Source organism: Carya illinoinensis, chromosome 2 (genome assembly GCF_018687715.1).
Source record: "Carya illinoinensis cultivar Pawnee chromosome 2, C.illinoinensisPawnee_v1, whole genome shotgun sequence".
Taxonomy (NCBI): domain Eukaryota; kingdom Viridiplantae; phylum Streptophyta; class Magnoliopsida; order Fagales; family Juglandaceae; genus Carya; species Carya illinoinensis.
The window spans coordinates 21,931,316-21,950,545 of NC_056753.1; the positions used below are offsets into that span (position 1 = coordinate 21,931,316).

The window sequence follows — 19,230 nt, forward strand, 5'->3', positions numbered from 1 at the left end:
TGGAAGAGATGAGGCTGGAGTTGAGAGTTGAGTGTAGTTTTCTCCTACCCAAAATATTTATAAAAGATTATCTTATAATATTCTATCCAATAGTATCTACAAAAAATCAACTTAAGATATTTTTATCTAATAATATCTATAAAAATTAACTCAAAATATTTTTACCCAATAATATTCATGAAAATTACCCCAAGATATTTCTTTTTATCCAATAATATCTACAGTTTTGAACAGACGTTTTGTCCGAAAATATGAAAAAATGTTATTGCGCCATAAGACTTTAAATAACCCTCCGAGTCTAATGGCACAAACCATAATACATTTTGACACTTCTAACTATCTCCAATAATCAAAAACACACTTCTGATACCATAGTAAATAATAACACTAACTATGTAGTTAAACAAAAACCTATACGATTAATGGATTCGTGAAAACTTATAGGGTTTTCACGAGGTTCCTAAAGTTAACAGAAATTTCACAATTGAATTTCTAGCGGGCTGTTACACTTGTGAGTTGTTTTTATACTAGGCTTATGGGACTAGGAGCTCATGCCATGCGACGAGAGGAGACGTACTCTCTGTAACTTCTTCAGCCATGCTTATTTAATGTGATATAGATTTTTGAAATGTGCATTTAATGCGGCATGATCTTCTATCTCGTCTACCAAGTTGGAATTTTTTTATTTTATTTGAATAAATTGAATTAAACAAAAACAAAAAACTTAAAGGAAATAAGTGTTAAAATAATCAAGTCAAATAAAGCAACCTTTACAGTAGAATTTTCTCGAGATTAGAATGATGTTAATGATAATTCATCTGGGACTAAAATATTTATATAATAATATTGTTTCACAAATGAATTACGTATAAATGGATAAAGATTTTCGTGAACAATTCTCTAAACTCGATGACTTTTTAGTATTAATAAAAATGATTCAAATAACGTGAGTTACAAGTTAACAATAAATGTTGACGATTTGGATTATAGCTGGAATTATAAGTAGAATTTTACAACATTATAACAATCATTTTATCTGTTCATCTATGTTACTCTTTTTAAGTTTTAAAACTCCTTCATGCATCCTAAGAGATTCTAGATTTGTTGAACTCATCAAATGAAAGATGTAAAAATTAAAAGTACTATTAAATACAATTTTTAAATATATAAATCTCGTAAAAATTAAATCATCATAAAAAAAAAAAAAGTGATATGAACACTTTAAAATTTTGAAATTATTATAGTTTTAAGTTTAGATAATAATAGGTTTAATACCTCCTATACTTATTTATTATTCTATAGTATATTTGAAATTTTTATTTTTTTATTATTTTTAAATATTTTTATAACATCTTTTATTTTTTTTAAAAAAATTAAAAATATATCATTAATAGTAACTTGTTTAGGTATTGTTTGACCACAAAGAATTTTTATCTCAAATACAAAATTCTCATCTCATCATTATAAATTTTTCAAATCTCTATACAAAATATAATAAACAATTTAACTTTTTTTCTATTTTTTTAAATATTAAAATAATAATAATATTAAAATATAATATTTTAATATTTAATCTTAAAATTCAAAATTCTCATCTAATCTTTTAAGTAAAAAAAATTTTTAAAAAATAAAATAAATGATAGGAAGTAGGAATCGATTAGGAAGATCGTATGTCAAATTCTTCTACTTGATAATCAGCAGGGGAACAATGGGGTTTGATTTTCCAATAGCTCGTCCCAAATAGAAAATACGAGAAACTCTTGGTTTTGGATCATTTGTAATTATTATGCTTTACTTTTGACAGTCAATAATTGGCAAATGATGGTGCCTTGTAGATTACACGTGGTTGCTTTTGACATTTGTCATGTTCTGACAGCGCTGACAGTGACAGTCATTTCAACATCTTTCAATTATAATAATAATAAACTTATTATATTCTTATTATTTTATTATTATTATTTTTTTATTTTTAAATTTTTTATTTATTTACTTATTGAGAAAGTAATTATTTATAAGATTGTATATTTTTTTAAACCACAAAAATAAGAGGGTGGTAAATGTATCACCCTCCTTACCACAACCTTTATCATGTCCCATATGTTTTCCAATATTTTATGCAATTAATTGGTTTGAGAAGTAATAAGATATAAGAATTATGTAAATGAAAATAAGATAATTTATAAATAATAGTGAGAGTTGAGTATTTTTTTAATTTTGAAAAAACAGAAATAAAAAGTTAAATATAAAATATTATAAAATTTAGATATTTAAAAAAGTTAAAATTACTTTTTATTTGAAAAAATTAAAATAATTACATTAAAAAAGTTATAATTATTAATTTAAAAGTTTTATATTTAAATTATATTTAAAAATAAGATAACATGAGATTTAACATCCCAAACGTGCACTAAAGGCTAAAAGAGATCAGAGATTCACATTATAAGAGCGAATAAATTTTCACGCCAAACTAAATTGTCGTCCATTTGTCGAAAGCTAGGGGTTCTCATAATATTCTATGGTCCATTCTGTGGCCTTTATCTCATTTCCATGTCAATCAATGTTAGTTTATTTTTTCGCACGTGTGAGAGCCAAATTTCAGTACGGATGTAGTCGGTGAGTTACGTATTGAAATTTTCTCCATCATTTTTGTCAGATCGGATTGTTAGGTCGGTCCAGTTCATCCGTGAATTTTTTTTTTCTCTTTTTTTTTTTTTTACAAAAACTTAATATAAAAATTAATTAAAATTAACTAATATTTTATATATAGTTAATAAATATTAAATAATTTCATTATATATATGGTTAATGGTGATTCCTTGAATAAAAATTACATAACTAACTTATATAGCTATTATATAAAATAATATATTTATATATGTATACATACATTCGGTCAGTTTAGATCTGGTCCAGTTGAAAAAAACTACACCTCAAGACTAACTAATAAGACTATCGATCAGGTCGAGTCGGTTTGTTCAATCCGAACGGATAGTCTTACAATCCTAAATTTCACCCCAATTTCAATCTTTTTTGTTCAAAGCTCCAACCTAACCATTGATTCACTTTGCAAATGATTTTTCATTTATTGACTTATATAAACAATGGCATCTAAAATTGATATATATATGTACGTTAAAAATTTCAATTTGAGTGAATTAATCTATCGAAATCTTTTCAATTCTCTGTTAGTCCAAATTGAATGACCCAATTTGGAGAGAAATACTCTTTATTAAATGATTATGCAAGGTCTAGGCTACATAAATACTACATACAAATACTATTTTTTTTCTTAATAATAAATCAAACTCTTATTCAAAGAAACAAACATCGTTACATCACAAACTCAGCCCAAATGGTTTGAGCAATACATTAGGAAAATAATTCCACCACATCACAAAGCCTTGAATATGCCATGCATATCTTACCAATTTGTAGGCTGCTTCATTAGCCATAAGTCCAGTATGCTTTATAGAACACTTAAGAATATATTTCATCAATCTCTTACCTTCGTACACCAGGTTGCCTAACAATGCTATAGACTCCTCTTCAACAAGAACTTCATTCACTCAGATCAACGAGTCACTCCATATGAGCAATTCTTGCAGGCCACAAGGGATACAAATCTGAAGACCTCTTACCATTGCTAGCAATTCAATTTCTAGAGGTCATTTACCTCTCTTTCTTTGTTACTAGCCGATATAATTACCTCTCCCTCTTCATTCCTTAGGATGATTCTTACTCTAGCACTGCATTTGCAAAAATAGCTCTATCCACGTTTAATTTAGTACATCCATTGGGAGGTGGAAGCCACCTGCATATAGCTTTTATGTTCTACTTAGAAAGATCATGTACTGGCCTATACTCCATAGACATAGATAAAGCATGTTCAACTGTCTGTTCAGGACTGGGGACTTTATTTTCATACATATTCTTGTTCCTTCTATACCATATACCTCATGCTATTAAGAAAAAGTTTTCAAACTCACCATGAATCCCCATATGCTGCACTTTTCTTACTGTCTACAGAAAATCTACTTGTTCTTCAGCAACTACGAAGCTATGAAAATATTTCTTCTAGCAATACTCTCTAATTGAAAGACATGATAAAAGAGTATGACTAACATCTTCCTCCTCCTTACACCATTGACACGAGGCCTCCATAATCACCTTTTTAGTCCTTAAATTCTTCTTTGTTGGTAGCCCCTCCTTACAAGCCCTCCAAGCAAATACTTTGATTTTGTTGAGGGATTTTCAGCTTCCAAATCTTCTTCCATATCTGTTTTTGTTCCTCAACATTAGAACATTCACCCACCTGACCAGATTGACCAAGAGTTTTAAAAAATCTATATGCACTCCTTACAGTAAATTGTCCATTCTTCTCATGCTCCCAAATAAGGCAATCAGGTCTGTTCTTTGAACTTAGCATTATCTTTAACACTTTTGCTGCTTCTCGAGGGGGAATGATTGTTTTAACTTTCTTTACATTCCACCATTTAGTGTTAGCATCAATCAAACTTGCCACCAGCTCCTTTTCTTGGTCAACATGTATATTTGGCTGAGGTGGTACCAATTTATGATTTGGTAACTAGAAATCAATCTAAATATTTATCGATTGCACATCCCCCACCCTCCATGTACATCCATGCAGTAGCTTCTATTTTGTCTCCCATATCCCTCTCCAAACATATGATGTGTAGATCCTAACATAGCCTCTTTAAAGCTTGTATCTAGGAAGCATTTAGCCTTGAAATGACTAAGAGTCCTATTTATAGAGTTTACGATTTGGAAATCCCCAAAAAGTTCCTAGCAAATTAAAATAAATAAATAAAACAAATAAAATAATAACTAAACAAGTAATTAAATAAAATAAATAATAAAATAATAAAGTAGATAAATGGCCCATGGTGGCCATGGCATGTATGGCCCATGGTGGGCTATGGTGGTGCATGGCCCATGGATGGGCTAGTCCTAGTCTGGTTCATGGCTCGCTACATGGTATGGTATGGTGCCATGCGTTGGTGTGATGGTGGGTACGACATGGCGTTGTGCGTGGCCTACTGATGGTGGGCATGGCATGGTGCCAAGTCTAGGCCTGATGGTGGGCACAGAGTGATGTCGTGCTGCTACTGTGGTGCCCAATCAAGTGGATTGGGCGGTGGTCCTACATGGCCCGGGCTGGTGGACTAGGCAATAGGCATGCATGGCCCAAGCTGACGATCTGGGCATTGGGGCTGCAAGGCACAGGTTGGAGCCGTGCACTGGATGACATGCCCACCAATTTTGCCACTAGCCTTACTTGCAAGGCACGAACTGGAGTTGTGTGCTGGATGGTGTGCCTGTGAGGGCACGCACAGGCACGCCACTAACCTCGCTAAGTGGGGGCGTGCATGCATGCTCACAGGTGCATGCTCAAGGGCATGCGTAGGCCTACATGCATGGTCTGTGCGCTGCCAGTAGCATCCATGGGTACTCGCTGAGTGTTAGGGCATGAGCCAAGACATGCAAGTAGGCTAGCTGTGACGCCCCCAAATCCCCACGCCCGAACATGGGGAAATCGAGACGTCCGGATGGTGACAACCCGGGTCACCATCCCATCGACGGGTGCCAAGTGTGTGCAAGGCAACATATGTGTACAGAGAAACACGCAGCAGATAACGAAAGTCATAGCTAAGTACCAGAATTTTTCTTAACATAATACAAGCTGATTAAAGCATACATAATAAAATATTACAAAACACAAATACAGTTTTAAAACCATAAAGAAAAGCATAACATCAGCAACCCGGCGGAGCCGCATCCTCGGGCTCAGCCTCCTCCTCCTCATCCTCATCTCCTGCACCAAAAGCTACGGAACCAAAAATGGTACCGCAGGTAAGTAAACCCAAACACCACCAGATAAAAACACATAGAACTCAAACAACATGGATGCAAGAAAAACCAATGCACATGCCCCGCAAAACCACATTTTTACCACGCACGCCAAGAACCCATTTGGCCCATTAAAAACATATTCTTAAAAACCACGCCTCACCATTATCCCAGATAATGGCCCAAACCACCATTTTCCCCGAAAATGGATCAAAAGCCTCAAAACCAAAACTCGCCATTTTCCCAGAAAAATGGCCCGCATCCGAAAACCATAAAAACACACCGGTTATGCATGCACCATGATCTCCCCTAGGGATCATCCGCACACCCTGGCTATGTGCCACACCGCAGGTAACGACTACGCATGTGACACCTAAAAGAGCGATGCCCAGACTCGCGCCCCGCGCGTACCTGGCCAGGCCATCCTCTAGCCCTCGCCAGCGAAGGGCCACGGAGTCGGTGAGTAGAGCGATGCCCAGACTCGCGCCCCGCGCGTACCTGGTCGGGCCATCCTCTAGCCCCGCTCCCGTCGTCGCCCAGCGACAACTCAGGGGACCTCACTCAGTATTATCCACTCCCGAGTGACCAGAGGAGCTCCACCGAGATAATAACCCATCCCGGCTTGGGCTCGTGAGACACACGCACCCGAAAATCCAATCACGCCAGCAAAACAGGGTTTCTCAAATAAAATAAATACAAATGCATGCGCCATGCAAATGCAATTATCAACGCACAAAACAAACAACCAATCATAAAACAATAAATCAAGCAACTCCGTCCTCCATCCATCCGACCCCCGAACTCCTCGGACTCAATCCGGAATCAACCAATCAGCAAATTAAATAATTGAAAGAGCAATATATATTTAAATCTGAAAATAGGGTTTGGAAAATACTTACAGCGCTATATGGCAATTTTAGAAAACAAGCGGCGTTGCAAACGGCGGCGGAAAAGCAACGTCACAGTGAAAATTCACTGCGGCCGTGGGTTTGAAAAACTCACTTTTGAACGGGGACAAACTAGGACACGAAATTGATAGGGAATGGTCTAGGGATGGTTGTGAAGCTATTGGAAGTGATAAACGACCGTGGGTGGCGGCGGAATCGCCGGAAATGGCCGAAAAACGCAAATCGGAAACTAAGCTCGTAGGAGCTATTCCGGTGGTCGTTGGAGGCGGAAATGGGTGGGTTAGGACGGCAAGGAGTCGGTGATGAAGTGGTGAAGAAGTGGTGGCCGGAGGTGGAGCGACGGCGGCGGATCGGAGCAAAATCCGTGGAGGCTTTGGAGAGCTTTTCCGGCCAAACGGCCGGCCGGTTGGGGGTGGGCTTTGGAGGGGTGGTGCGCCAGAGGGAGGGGAAGAGAATGGGACCGGTGGCGAGCCAAATGGTGGCCGGACGGTGGTGGGCCGGTAGAAAGAAGGTATCGGCGTGAGGGAGAGGGAGGAGAGAGAGAGAGAGAGCCGATCGGGGGGGGTTCGGACGCGGGAGCAGGAAGGAAAAAAGAAAAAGAAGAAAAAAGAAAAAGAAAAGAAAAAGAAAAGAAGGGAAAAAGAAAAAAAAGGAAAAAGAGAAAAAGGAAAAAAAAAAAGATGCAAAAAGAAATGAGGTCCAATCCTCACTCCGGGAAAAACAAAACAAACCGCCGAAAAAGATTAAAAACCACAAAAACAACTAAAAGAAATAAAACACAACATCAAATAAATTAAAAACTAATTTTAAAACGCAAATAAATTAAATTAAATAACTAATATATTAATTAAAATAAAAACAATTATTCCAGCGAAAATACACTCAAAAGCGGGTCATCACACTAGCCATATAACTGTCCTGACCCTCCAAGAGCCATGTCGAGGTGTGGTCCCGGATAATCCTCCTGGGGGTTGTGACACACCTCCCCCAGTGAATGTTCTGATTTCTCACCACATTCTCTATTTATTCCAATCAACGACATATTGTGGAACTGAACCCATAGTACCGTTTTATCAAACTTCATTATACTAGTCAAAATCATTGATCACAAAGATATGATTGTCAAAAAATCAAGGCCTGCCATCCTCCACTTGACTCCTATCAGCATGGGTAGCGAACATTATGATGAAAATGTTCAACCCCACATCTTTGAAAATTGCAGATTTGCTCAGTTGCCAGACCTTTGCCATTGTGGCTTCCACAACATTCTTCCCTATTAGGCGATCAATACATATTTTGTCAATCAAACATTGTTCTCCCTTCTTCTGTGCTTCTATAGTAGATGTATTCTCTAGTTTGATAGCCAAGTCTTTCTCTTCACTTAGCTTCAACTTGCTCCACATCTTGTGCAAATTCTCCATCTCTGAATCCGCTTTTCCATCACCCCTCAATTCGTGACTGTAACAAAAATAACCACCACCTCTATTCTCTCAAGAGAGAAAAGAGAGGAGACTCCCAAATAACAATTACATACAAATACTATTAACTATTATAGAACTTATGTTATATATTAATCTCTCCTAGTTATAGAAATATTCTTTCATGAGGTTAAAAAGTTATAAAATAGCCCTTATTTTTTTGCACGATTGAAAATATTATGGCTGCATAGATTGGGTATACCTCAATATTGCCTCAACCTACTTAATGAAAGAAGGCACTTGGAAATTTTCATATAAGGACTGTTAATACAGTTTCCCAATGGCTAGAATTTGCGGGTGAGGTATTGATTCTAAGAGTTTTGTTACTCATCATCTACACACATCACACTATACTTATTTTTAATTATTGATTTTATTATTTCTAAACTAATTGAGTTATTCTACTGATCATTATTTATACACCATACATTTGGTAAGAAAAAAATTAAAAATTAAAAAATTATATATAGTGTGGTGTGTGAGAATGATGAGTATGATTTTTTTTTATTTAATGATTAAATAAGTATTTTTTTAATGAGTTTGTGAATTTATTTTAAATGATTAAAGTGATTTAAAAAATGATTGAAAAAAATACAAAATTAAAAAAAAAATACAAAATGCACTTATTGATGTGAATTGTCAGGACACCTCTCGGTGGCCCTGGCAATTGCCTTTTATTTAATGCTTGGTGTGTTACTGTGTTTGCTTTGTTTTCCCTTTTATTTAATGCTTGGTGTGTTTACTTTGTTTAGCTTGCCCCTTTACTTAGAGAAATTCTAAATGAAAATCTTATACTACACACCTTCACCTAACCAACATGTAATTTTTCATTTTTATTATTTTATCTTAATACTTAAATATGTGTATTTAAATAAAATTATAAAAATAACAAATCATGTATTAATTAAATGGAAGTATATATTGTAAGTTTCCTTGTAATATTTCTCCTTTATGTATTATATGCAATCTCATCAAGATGTGCACGCCAAAGAGTGTTTCAATTCTAACTGCTTCCAGTGGTCACTTTGTCATTAATAATAATCTTATCCCTCTCTGGTTGTTTCCTAAGATTACAACAATCGGTCCCTGGTCATCTAAACCAGGCAGGGTATAGTACAGGATACTCGGTTTGCTATGTACTCAGTACAAATCATAGCCAGACCAATTCATAAATGCATAATACTTCTTTAATTCTCTATCCATTTCGCTAATCAATATATAGCATCACATGGGTACATCGCTATTAGAGATAGAAACTAGAAAGGGCAAAGGGGGTAACCAAAGAGTTGCAAGAATGCAATGTGCCCAGCAAAATTTTAGAACTTGTGTACTTTATGAGAAACAATCGTCATTGGCTCCCTAAATGGACCCCTTTCAACATTCTTCAAAAATAAAAAGAAAAAAAAACAACCGTCCAACAGAAAGCCTCACAAGTCACAGCTGTTATGAGGGTTAAATATCAAGACCAACAGCTAAAGCTCAATTATAGAGAGAAGTAATACTAAAATCAAATCAAACTGCAGAAACTGCTTTCGCTGAGATATGCAAATTGCAAACACAACTACCACAATCCTATGCGCCATTAAATTACAGGTTTAGTTACTTGTTAAGCCCTGTACAAAAATTTTTCTTTCAAGAAGATTACATCAGCATAGGTGTCCTAAAAGGAGAATCTAGCAACTTCTTCATCTTCATCCTCATCTATAACATCTTCCTCCTCAGTAAATCTCTCAAAGTCGTCATCATCATCATCTTCCTCTTCTAGTTTTTCATCTTCCTCATCCATCATGTTTTCTCTCCTGCCTTCTTTGTCCTTCAGACCAGTGCTCAAGACAACGGTTTCTCCCCTAGATTGCTCCATATCCTTCCTTAATTTATCCATGCTTTCCTTCCTGCGCTCTTCCTCCAACCGCTGCTTCTCTGCCCGTCTCTTTTCAAGATCAGCCCTATACAAAGAAGAAGAGCATCAAAATTAGTAGGAATTTTATTGTTTACATGAATTATTAAGGGAGTAATAGCATCCTCACTCAATAAAACTACAGCGGAGGAAAAAAGGGGGATCATTTATCAAGTTTGAGCAATACCTATAGTTTTCCATGTATTCCTCAGCACTTGCTTCAATGGCCTTGAAGAAGGCCTCCATTCCAGCACCAGAGACAGCCGACACTCCAACAGAGCGTAAATTCTTGTAGAACTCATCTAGCACAAGGCAAAGGCTCTGACTTAAAGTCGATGTGTATGACTGATCTGAACTTACTGCTGTTTGAAATGCCTCAAAGTCTTCCATCCACTGCATGCATATCAGCACCCAAGACCAGGTTATGAATACATAGCAAAACCTATATTATATGCAAGTTAAACATACAACGGGAATGGAGAAATTTTCAAAGTCCCATACACGGTGAGAAACAGCGGTGTCCAGAGAGTCTGATTTTGACCATCATATCAAAATATTGGTTTAGAAAAAGGCAAAAGGACGAGAATCCAATTTGAGTTTTCAGAAAAGAAGATAAGTGGAGAGAAGAGAGGATGTTTATTTTCTCTCTATTTTCCCCATTTGCCTTTGAAGAGAAAGTAGCAAAAATATTTAAAATAACTAACAACCAGCTGAAGTATTTTAAGGAAACCTTGACACCAGAATCAAACTAACAAAAATTTCACATTTCAAGAGTAACATTATCTCATTTAAAAGTTCATGCTTCTGCGTTGATAATTTATGACACGTCTTATATTGCTGAACCTTTGAAAATGCAAAGCTCCCACTTCTATAGAATAAAATTTAATAAGTTCACAAGAAATAGAATTATCAATATGTTTAGATTTAAAGCATAGAATAGGCAAATCTTATTCAGGTACCTAGTCTGTTTGCTGTGTTTATAGGCTAAATCTAGGTTAACTCTTTTTTTTCCTTGTTTGAGTGAGTTGAGATAAGACGAGTTGAGATGAAAGTTGAATAAAATATTGTTGGAATACTAATTTTTAATATTATTATTGTTTTGGGATTTGAAATTTTTGAATTGTTTATTATATTTTGTGTAGGAATTTGAAAAAATTATAATGATTAGATGAGATGAGTTGGGTATCCAAACTAGGCCTAAAATGATACCTCCAAGGCAAATTGATGTTGAGCCACATCTGTCTTGTTGAATGCCAGCACAACAGGCAACCTTGTCTTGTAAAGTATACTACAAGCATATAGCATATTGCTCATGAAAGTCACTGGGCTTGACGAACGAGGTGTGTCGACTACATATGCGATAACAGTAGGGAAGGTTGAAGCAAAAGCTTCTGTAATGATAGCACCAGAAGCAGACCAAGTGAATATTTCAATCTGTCCAGGAGTATCTACAAGAACATAATCAAGCTGATCTGCTCGGCTCTCTATAACAGAAACAACCTGGTATTGGAAATTACAACAATTATTATAGATATAAACACTTGGTGAGACGTAAAGAAGAGAAGAAATAAGATATAAAAAAAAAATTGAAGCGAGAGCATCAAGCAACTCAAAAATAAGCTGATCCTACTGCTACATAGCATCCTTAGCTTTTTATTTTTATTTTTATATTTTATTTTTATTGGTAAACAAAATTTTATTGATCATAAGAATAGACAAAGGCCCAAGTATACGGCACATATGCAAGAGTGTTGCCTTAGCGTGCTAGTTTAGTGCTACACGGTATCCATAGTTAAAAAGTGCTAGGCATATGCAAACATAGTGATGGATATTGTACAATATGCTCCTTTCTTTTTTTTTTTTTTAATGACGGGGGAGCCACCCCACGGCAAAACCGTTAGGACACACCCATAGAAACTAAACCCCCGGAAGACTATCACAGCAACCCACCGTCATGGCCTCCCACTTAAATCGCAGTTTGATCCTAGGGGAAACTGAACCTGTGACATGGGGCTCATGCCCACAACCGCCCTTACCACTTGGGCTACCCATGGGTGGGTACCATATGTATAGTCTATATGATTAAACCAGCCAATTCGAATCTAACCATTTATAATGGGATCTTTATAATTGCAATAATCCAAAAGGGACACTGAAAAATGGGTGCAAAACCACCCATTCGACAGGTTGCAGTGACATGGCCTCATCAACTGCAGAGGTGAAGCTGGGCAGGATAAGTGATGTCAGAATTCGTAGATTTTTCATGGGTAATCTTTACCTCATCAAACTTTGTAGCAAACAAGTTAAGTGATGTCAGAATTCCACCATTAGGTCCTAGATTGAACTGCTTCATCACTTCCTTGTACTTCACAGTGTCTCTTATATCAATGTTAGCACCAAATGGGAGAGTCATCACAGCAGGGTCAAGGTTCAACACATAACCCCGGATGTTGGAAGCCTGGGTGTGGCAAACCAGCCGATGAAGAAACGTTGTTTTTCCACTCCCTACGCATACGCAAAACATATCTTTAAAGAATCATCTCCCAAATATTAACATAATCATATATTTTTAAAAGTCCAGCCACAAATAGACAATACATAGCAAATGAACTTTCAAACAAATCCACTGCGATTCTACTACATTACCTGCCATTCCTACAACAATAATGATAACTGGTTTCTTCCTGAAGTTGTTCGATGAAGTTCCAGCTTGTCCAGATGATGAACCCTCAATATGCAGCTTATCCATTGACTTATTAAGCTCCTCCGTCTCCTTACCCTCTGCCTTTGATGGAGAATCAAACAATAATAAGTGATGTACACAATTCAAAATAACAAAATTAAGCTCAAAATCTGAATAGGGTCAGTCATAACAAGTAACAAAAAAGGTGTGGAGCCCCGAAAACAACAATTTTGAGGGAGTATATAATAGATGATTCCGTAATTTGTAGCCAGTGCAAAGAAACCCTAAACTCGATATTAAAAATTCGTAACCTCATTGCAAATAAAACATATGAAAATGAAATACTCAGAATACAATCAGCAAACAAAGAGATAAACAAAATATTCAAAATAGCAATACAGAGGGGGAGCAAGAGAGAGCACATTACTTGAGTGCTTGACGAGTCCTTGGATTCCACCTGCATTGAAGCGCCTCCTTCGTTCGATGCCTTGATGTTCAGATTGTGGAAATCAGAATCAATGTCCATTTTGCACGAAACTGCAATATGATATCCACCAACAATAGAAATAAGATTCTGGGCTTTCTTTTACTTCTTTTTTTAATTGGGGTCAATCAGAAGGAAAACTAGTTTGGACGGAAGATTTGGGGTTTAGAGAGAGAAGGAAGACCTACAGAGGAAGTAGCAGAGAGATGGATCCCTGGCTTGCGTCTGAGCGTCGAAAGGTTGGGACTTTAGTAGGGTTTCTTGTTTCTGAACCCGCGTTTACAAGTAAGTGTCTTTTTATTTTTCTTTTTCTGGAGTCAGTTTATCCGCGATTTTCTGTGTGTGTTCGTGTATGTCGTCTACACGCGCTTTTTATTTTTTATTTTTTTTAAGCAAGCTTATTGATGAAAATAAACCGAAGTATCGATTGTTAAAGAAAATTATTTATTCAATAAATATGAGGGAATGCTTTCCACTGTAAGCGTCTAACAGAGATGGCAGTAAAGCCATTTTGTGGACTTTCATGGGTTAAAATTTTCTATAAATAGATAAAAAGATAAGAAATTTTGTTTCTTTTATATTAAGAGTTAGAATTAATTAAAAATGCTGGGCTATTTGACAGAACATTTCAAGCTTTCATTCACATTGCTGAACCGCCATTTTCCACCGCCTTTATTCCTTATATATACATGTTTTTGCTCTTCAAAATCTATCCTATTTGAAAGCAAAAATATAGAGAAAGAGAGAGTTTTTAGAGAGAAAAATAGTGAGATTTCTCTTAAATATTGTCTTTCCTTTAATAAGAAATAATGTATTTTTCTCTTTTTATAAGAGAGGATATTGTCAATTGTGCTCTCCATATTTTAGAGAAAAATTCTTGTAATCCTTTTGCTATAGTGAAATCCTTCTACAATTTGCCCGTGGAAGATTTTTTCCTTCAATTAGTTTGGAGATTTTTCCATGTAAAATCTTTGGTGTTCATTATTTTTTATTCTCTCATTTTTACTTCAGTTGTAATTGTATGCCCCGTACTACAATGTCCTAACAGTGGTATCAGATCATCTTGTTTATAGTCGATTTTCGTGCTACAGTTAGATTCAGTTAGTGGAAATGAGGCATTTTCAATAATGGTGACAAAATACGAAATAAAGAAGTTCAATGGAAGTAATTTCTTATTGTGGAAAATGAGAATAAAAGCAGTTTTGAGGAAAGATAATTGCTTGGCGGCAATTGGAGATAGGCCCGATGAGATCACTGATGACGACAAGTGGAACGAGATGGATGACAATGCTATTGCTAATCTGCACCTAGCACTAGCCGATGGAGTATTGTCAAGTGTGGCGGAGAAAAGACAGCAAAAGAGATATGGGATACTCTGACAAAATTGTACAAGGCCAAATCACTACACAACAAAATTTTCTTGAGGAGAAAACTTTACACTCTTCGGATGATGGAGTCAATTATGGTGACAACCACATCAACATCCTCAACACTTTATTTTCACAGCTCACAGCAATAGGGCATAACGTAGAAACGGGTGAACGTGCTGAAATTCTACTTCAAAGTCTACCCGATTCGTATGATCAACTCAACATCAACTTAACCAACAACATTGAAGTTTTAGTCTTCGATGATATTGCAGCTGCGGTTCTTGAAGAAGAAAGTTGGCGTAAAAGCAAAGAAGATAGACCAGGAGGTTCACAGCAAGCCGAAGCTTTGGTAATGACCGGAGGGAGATCAACGGAATGTGGCCCCGGTGGGAGTCAAAATCAGAGTAGATCAAAATCTAGAAGTAAGAAGAATGTCAAGTGTCATCACTGTGGCAAGAAAGGGCACTACAAAAGGGAGTGTTGGCATCTCAAGAAGAACGAAGAAGCCAAAGGAAAAGGTTCCGAGTTGTCAAAAGCTCAAGGTTGTGTAGCAAGCATCTCAGATCATGGTGAAATTTTATATAGTGAGGCAACAACAGTTACTAAAGGTAGAAGAAGATTCGCTAATATCTGGCTTATTGACTCAGGAGCAACATGGCATATAACTCACCGGAGAGAATGGTTCCATCAATATGAACCTATCTCACGAGGATCTGTGTTCATGGGAGACGATCATGCCTTGGAGATTGCTGGTATTGGTACCATCAAATTGAATATGTGTGACGATATGGTTCGCACTATTCAGGAGGTACGACATGTGATAGGACTGAAGAAAAACCTATTGTCTTTAGGACAATTAGATAATAGTGAGTGTAAAACCCATATTCAAGATAGGATCATGAAAATAGTTAAAGGCGCGCTTGTAATGATGAAAGCAGAAAAGATAGCTGCAAATTTGTACATGCTTAAAGGAGAAACACAACAAGAAAAGGAGAAGCATCCCCTGCATTGGCAAGTTCGGTAGAAGAATTAACAATGATGTGGCACTGTAAGCTTGGCCACATGTCAGAACGAGGTTTGAAGATTCTTGCTGAACAAAAGCTTCTTCCAGGGCTCAAAAATGTTTCATTACCCTTTTGTGAGCACTGTATTACTAGTAAGTAGCACAGACTAAAATTCAGTAGTTCCTCTGCTAGAAGTAAAGCTATCTTAGAACTAATCCATTCTGATGTTTGGCAAGCACCAGTTTTGTTCCTAGGAGGAGCAAAATACTTTGTATCATTTATTGACGATTACTCCAGAAGATGTTGGGTGTATCCAATAAAAAATAAGGCAGATGTATTTTCAGTTTTCAAAATATTCAAAGCGCGGGTTGAGCTTAAATCTGAAAAGAAGATCAAGTGTTTAAGGACAGAAAATGGAGGAGAATATACTGGTAGTGAATTTGATAGTTTCTGTCAACAAGAAGGTATCAAAAGGCAGCTCACGGTGGCATACACTCCACAACAAAATGGAGTAGAAGAGCGGATAAACAGAACCTTGTTAGAACAAACAAGAGTGATGTTGAGAACTGCGGGAATGACCAAGTCATTTTGGGTAGAAGCAGTCAAGACTGCCTGTTATGTGATCAATAGGTCACCATCAACCGCAATTGATCTGAAAACGTTGATGGAGATGTGGACTGATAAGCCAGTTGATTATTCTCACTTACATACATTTGGAAGTCCTATTTATGTTATGTACAATGCCCAAGAAACATCAAAGCTGGATTCAAAATCCAGAAAATGTATTTTCTTAGGGTATGTTAATGGAGTCAAGGGGTATCGCCTGTGGGATCCCACTACCTGCAAAGTGCTAATCAGTAGGGATGTTGTATTTGTAGAAGATAAGGTACAAGAAAAAGAAAATGATAGCACTTCAAAAGAGAAACTAGAGACTACTACAGTTCAAGTTGAAGAAAGACAAGAATTAGAAGTTCCAGATTCTTCTGAAGCAACATCAGAGCACGAAGAACAAGAACAAGCTGAGTGTGCAATTCCACAAGTTCGACGGTCAACTCAGGAGAGAAGAGAACCAGCTTGGCACTCAGAGTACATCATGGAGGGAAATGTCGCATACGGTCTACTAACAGAGGATGGAGAGCCGTCAACTTTCCATGAGGCTTCAAATAGCCAAGAAGCTTCTCTGTGGATGGTTGCAATGCAAGAAGAAATTGAAGCTCTCCATAAAAAAAAAAAAACATGGGATCTTGTTCCACTACCACAAGGAAGGAAGGCCATCGGAAACAAATGGGTTTACAAGATCAAACGAAATGACAATGACTAAGTGGAGCGGTATCGTGCTAGATTGGTGGTGAAAGGATTTGCTCAGAAAGAAGGCATAGACTTCAACGAAATATTCTCTCTTATTGTTCGACTCTCAACGGTTCAAACAGTCCTTGAGATGTGTGCTACATTTGACTTGTACTTAGAACAATTGGATGTGAAAACTGCATTTCTTCATGGAGAAATTGAAGAAGAGATTTACATGCTCCAACTAGAAGGTTTTGAAGAAAAAGAAAAAGAGAACTTGGTTTGTAGGTTGAACAAATCTCTATACGGTCTCAAACAAGCGCTGAGATGTTGGTATAAGAGATTTGATTCCTTTATCATGAGCCTTGGAGACAACAGACATAGTTTAGATCCTTGTGTTTACTTACTATAAGAGATTTGGTGATGGTAATTTCATTATTCTATTATTGTATGTTGATGATATGTTGGTAGCAGACCCTAACAAAAATCGTATTACCGAGACAGAAATAATAGGAAGATATGGTTTTCTCAGAAAAATTATTTGAAGAAAATCTTGCAACGCTTCAACATGCAAGATTGTAAGCCAATTTCTACCCCTCTTCCTATTAATTTCAAGTTATCCTCAATTATGAGTCCTAGCAATGAAGCAGAGAGGATGGAAATGTCTCGAGTACTGTACGCATCAGTAGTGGATAGCTTAATGTTCGCTATGGTTTGTACAAGACCAAACATTGCACAAGCAGTGGGAGTGGTTAGTCGATACATGGTGAATCCTAGTAAAGAGTATTTGGAGTGCTGTAAAGAGGATCCTGAGATATGTCAAGGGTACCTCAAATGTCGCATTATGTTATGAAGGATCATACTTTACTGTCAGAGGCTATGTTGATTCAGATTATGCAGATGATCTTCACAAGAGCAAGTCCACCTCAGGTAATGTGTTTATTCTTGTTGGAGGAGCTGTAAGCTGGGTTTCAAAATTGCAGTCTATCGTGGCTACTTCTACGACGAAGGCAGAATATGTCGCAGCTACACAAGCTAGCAAAGAGGCAATATGGTTGCAAATACTACTGGAAGAGCTCGAACACGTACAAGAGAAAATTAATTTATTTTGTGATAGTCAGAGCGCTTTGCATCTAGCAAAAAATCCAGCATTTCATTCAAAGACAAAGCACATACGAATTCAGTATCACTTCGTTCTTGAGAAGGTGGAAGAAGAAAGTGTGGATATACAAAAAATCCATACAAAAGACAACCTAGCAAATATATTAACAAAGCCAATTAATAATAACAAGTTTATTTAGTGTCGATCCTCCTTAGGCCTAACAAATATGCAAGCGGCATGGAGATGAAAAGTGTAGAAAAGATAGAAGGATTACAAAAGTGACTTTAAGTAGGAAATATGTGGCGGTAAAACCACTTTTGTAGACTTTTATGGATCAAAATTTTTTGCAAATAGATAAAAGGATAAGAAGTTTTGTTTCTTCTACATTAAGAGTTAGAATTAGTAAAAAATGATGGGCTATTTGACAGCACATTTCAAGCTTGCATTCACATTGTTGAATCGCCATCTTCCACCGCCTTTATCCCCTATATATATATGCTTTTGCTCTTCAAAATCCATCCCATTTTGAAAGCAAAAATATAGAGAAAGAGAGAGAACTTTTAGAGAGAAAAATAGTGAGGTTTCTCCTAAATATTGTCTTTCCTTTTGTAAAAATATATTTTTCTCCTTTTATAAGAGAGGGTATTATCAATTGTGCTCTCTTTATTTTAGAGAAAAATTCTTATAATCTTTTTGCTATAATGAAATCCTTCTACAATTTTCCCATGGAAGATTTTTTCCTCCAAGTAGTTTGGAGATTTTTCCACGTAAAATCTTTGGTGTTCATTATTTTTCATTCTTTCTTATTTATACTTCAGTTGTAATTGTATGTCTCGTACCACAACGTTCTAACAAATACTTGAGGAATGAGATAAGTTGAAATTTTTGTTAATAGTAATAAAATAGTTTTTGAATAATGGTAAGATAGTTTGAATTATATATTTATTAGATTTTGAAAAATAAGAGAAAAAATGTTGAATAAAAAATATTATGTGTTTACCTCAAGTCCACCTTAGGTTATATGTTTACTCTTGCTGGAGGAGCTGCAAGTTGGGTTTTAAAATTGCAGTCTATCATGGTTACTTCTACGACGAAGACAGAATATGTCGCAGCTACACAAGCTAGCAAAGAGACAATATGGTTGCAAAT

At 36.3% G+C, this 19,230-nt stretch overlaps 1 protein-coding gene across 2 annotated transcripts; it reads right to left on the reverse strand.

Moving 5' to 3' along the window:
* Window positions 1-9,772: 9,772 nt before the first annotated feature.
* Window positions 9,773-13,664, reverse strand: LOC122300347 (GPN-loop GTPase QQT2-like). Of its 2 annotated transcripts, XM_043110924.1 has the most exons (7): window positions 13,507-13,664; window positions 13,262-13,371; window positions 12,798-12,936; window positions 12,430-12,656; window positions 11,361-11,651; window positions 10,339-10,544; window positions 9,773-10,200 (listed from the first exon to the last, which is right to left on the reverse strand). In XM_043110924.1, exons 2-7 carry the CDS (start codon window positions 13,358-13,360, stop codon window positions 9,915-9,917), a joined length of 1,248 nt encoding a protein of 415 aa, XP_042966858.1. In that variant the 5' UTR covers window positions 13,361-13,371; window positions 13,507-13,664; the 3' UTR covers window positions 9,773-9,914. The 2 variants fall into 2 exon arrangements, with proteins under 2 accessions (XP_042966858.1, XP_042966857.1); XM_043110923.1 differs by having other exon boundaries at window positions 13,262-13,606.
* Window positions 13,665-19,230: the final 5,566 nt, after the last annotated feature.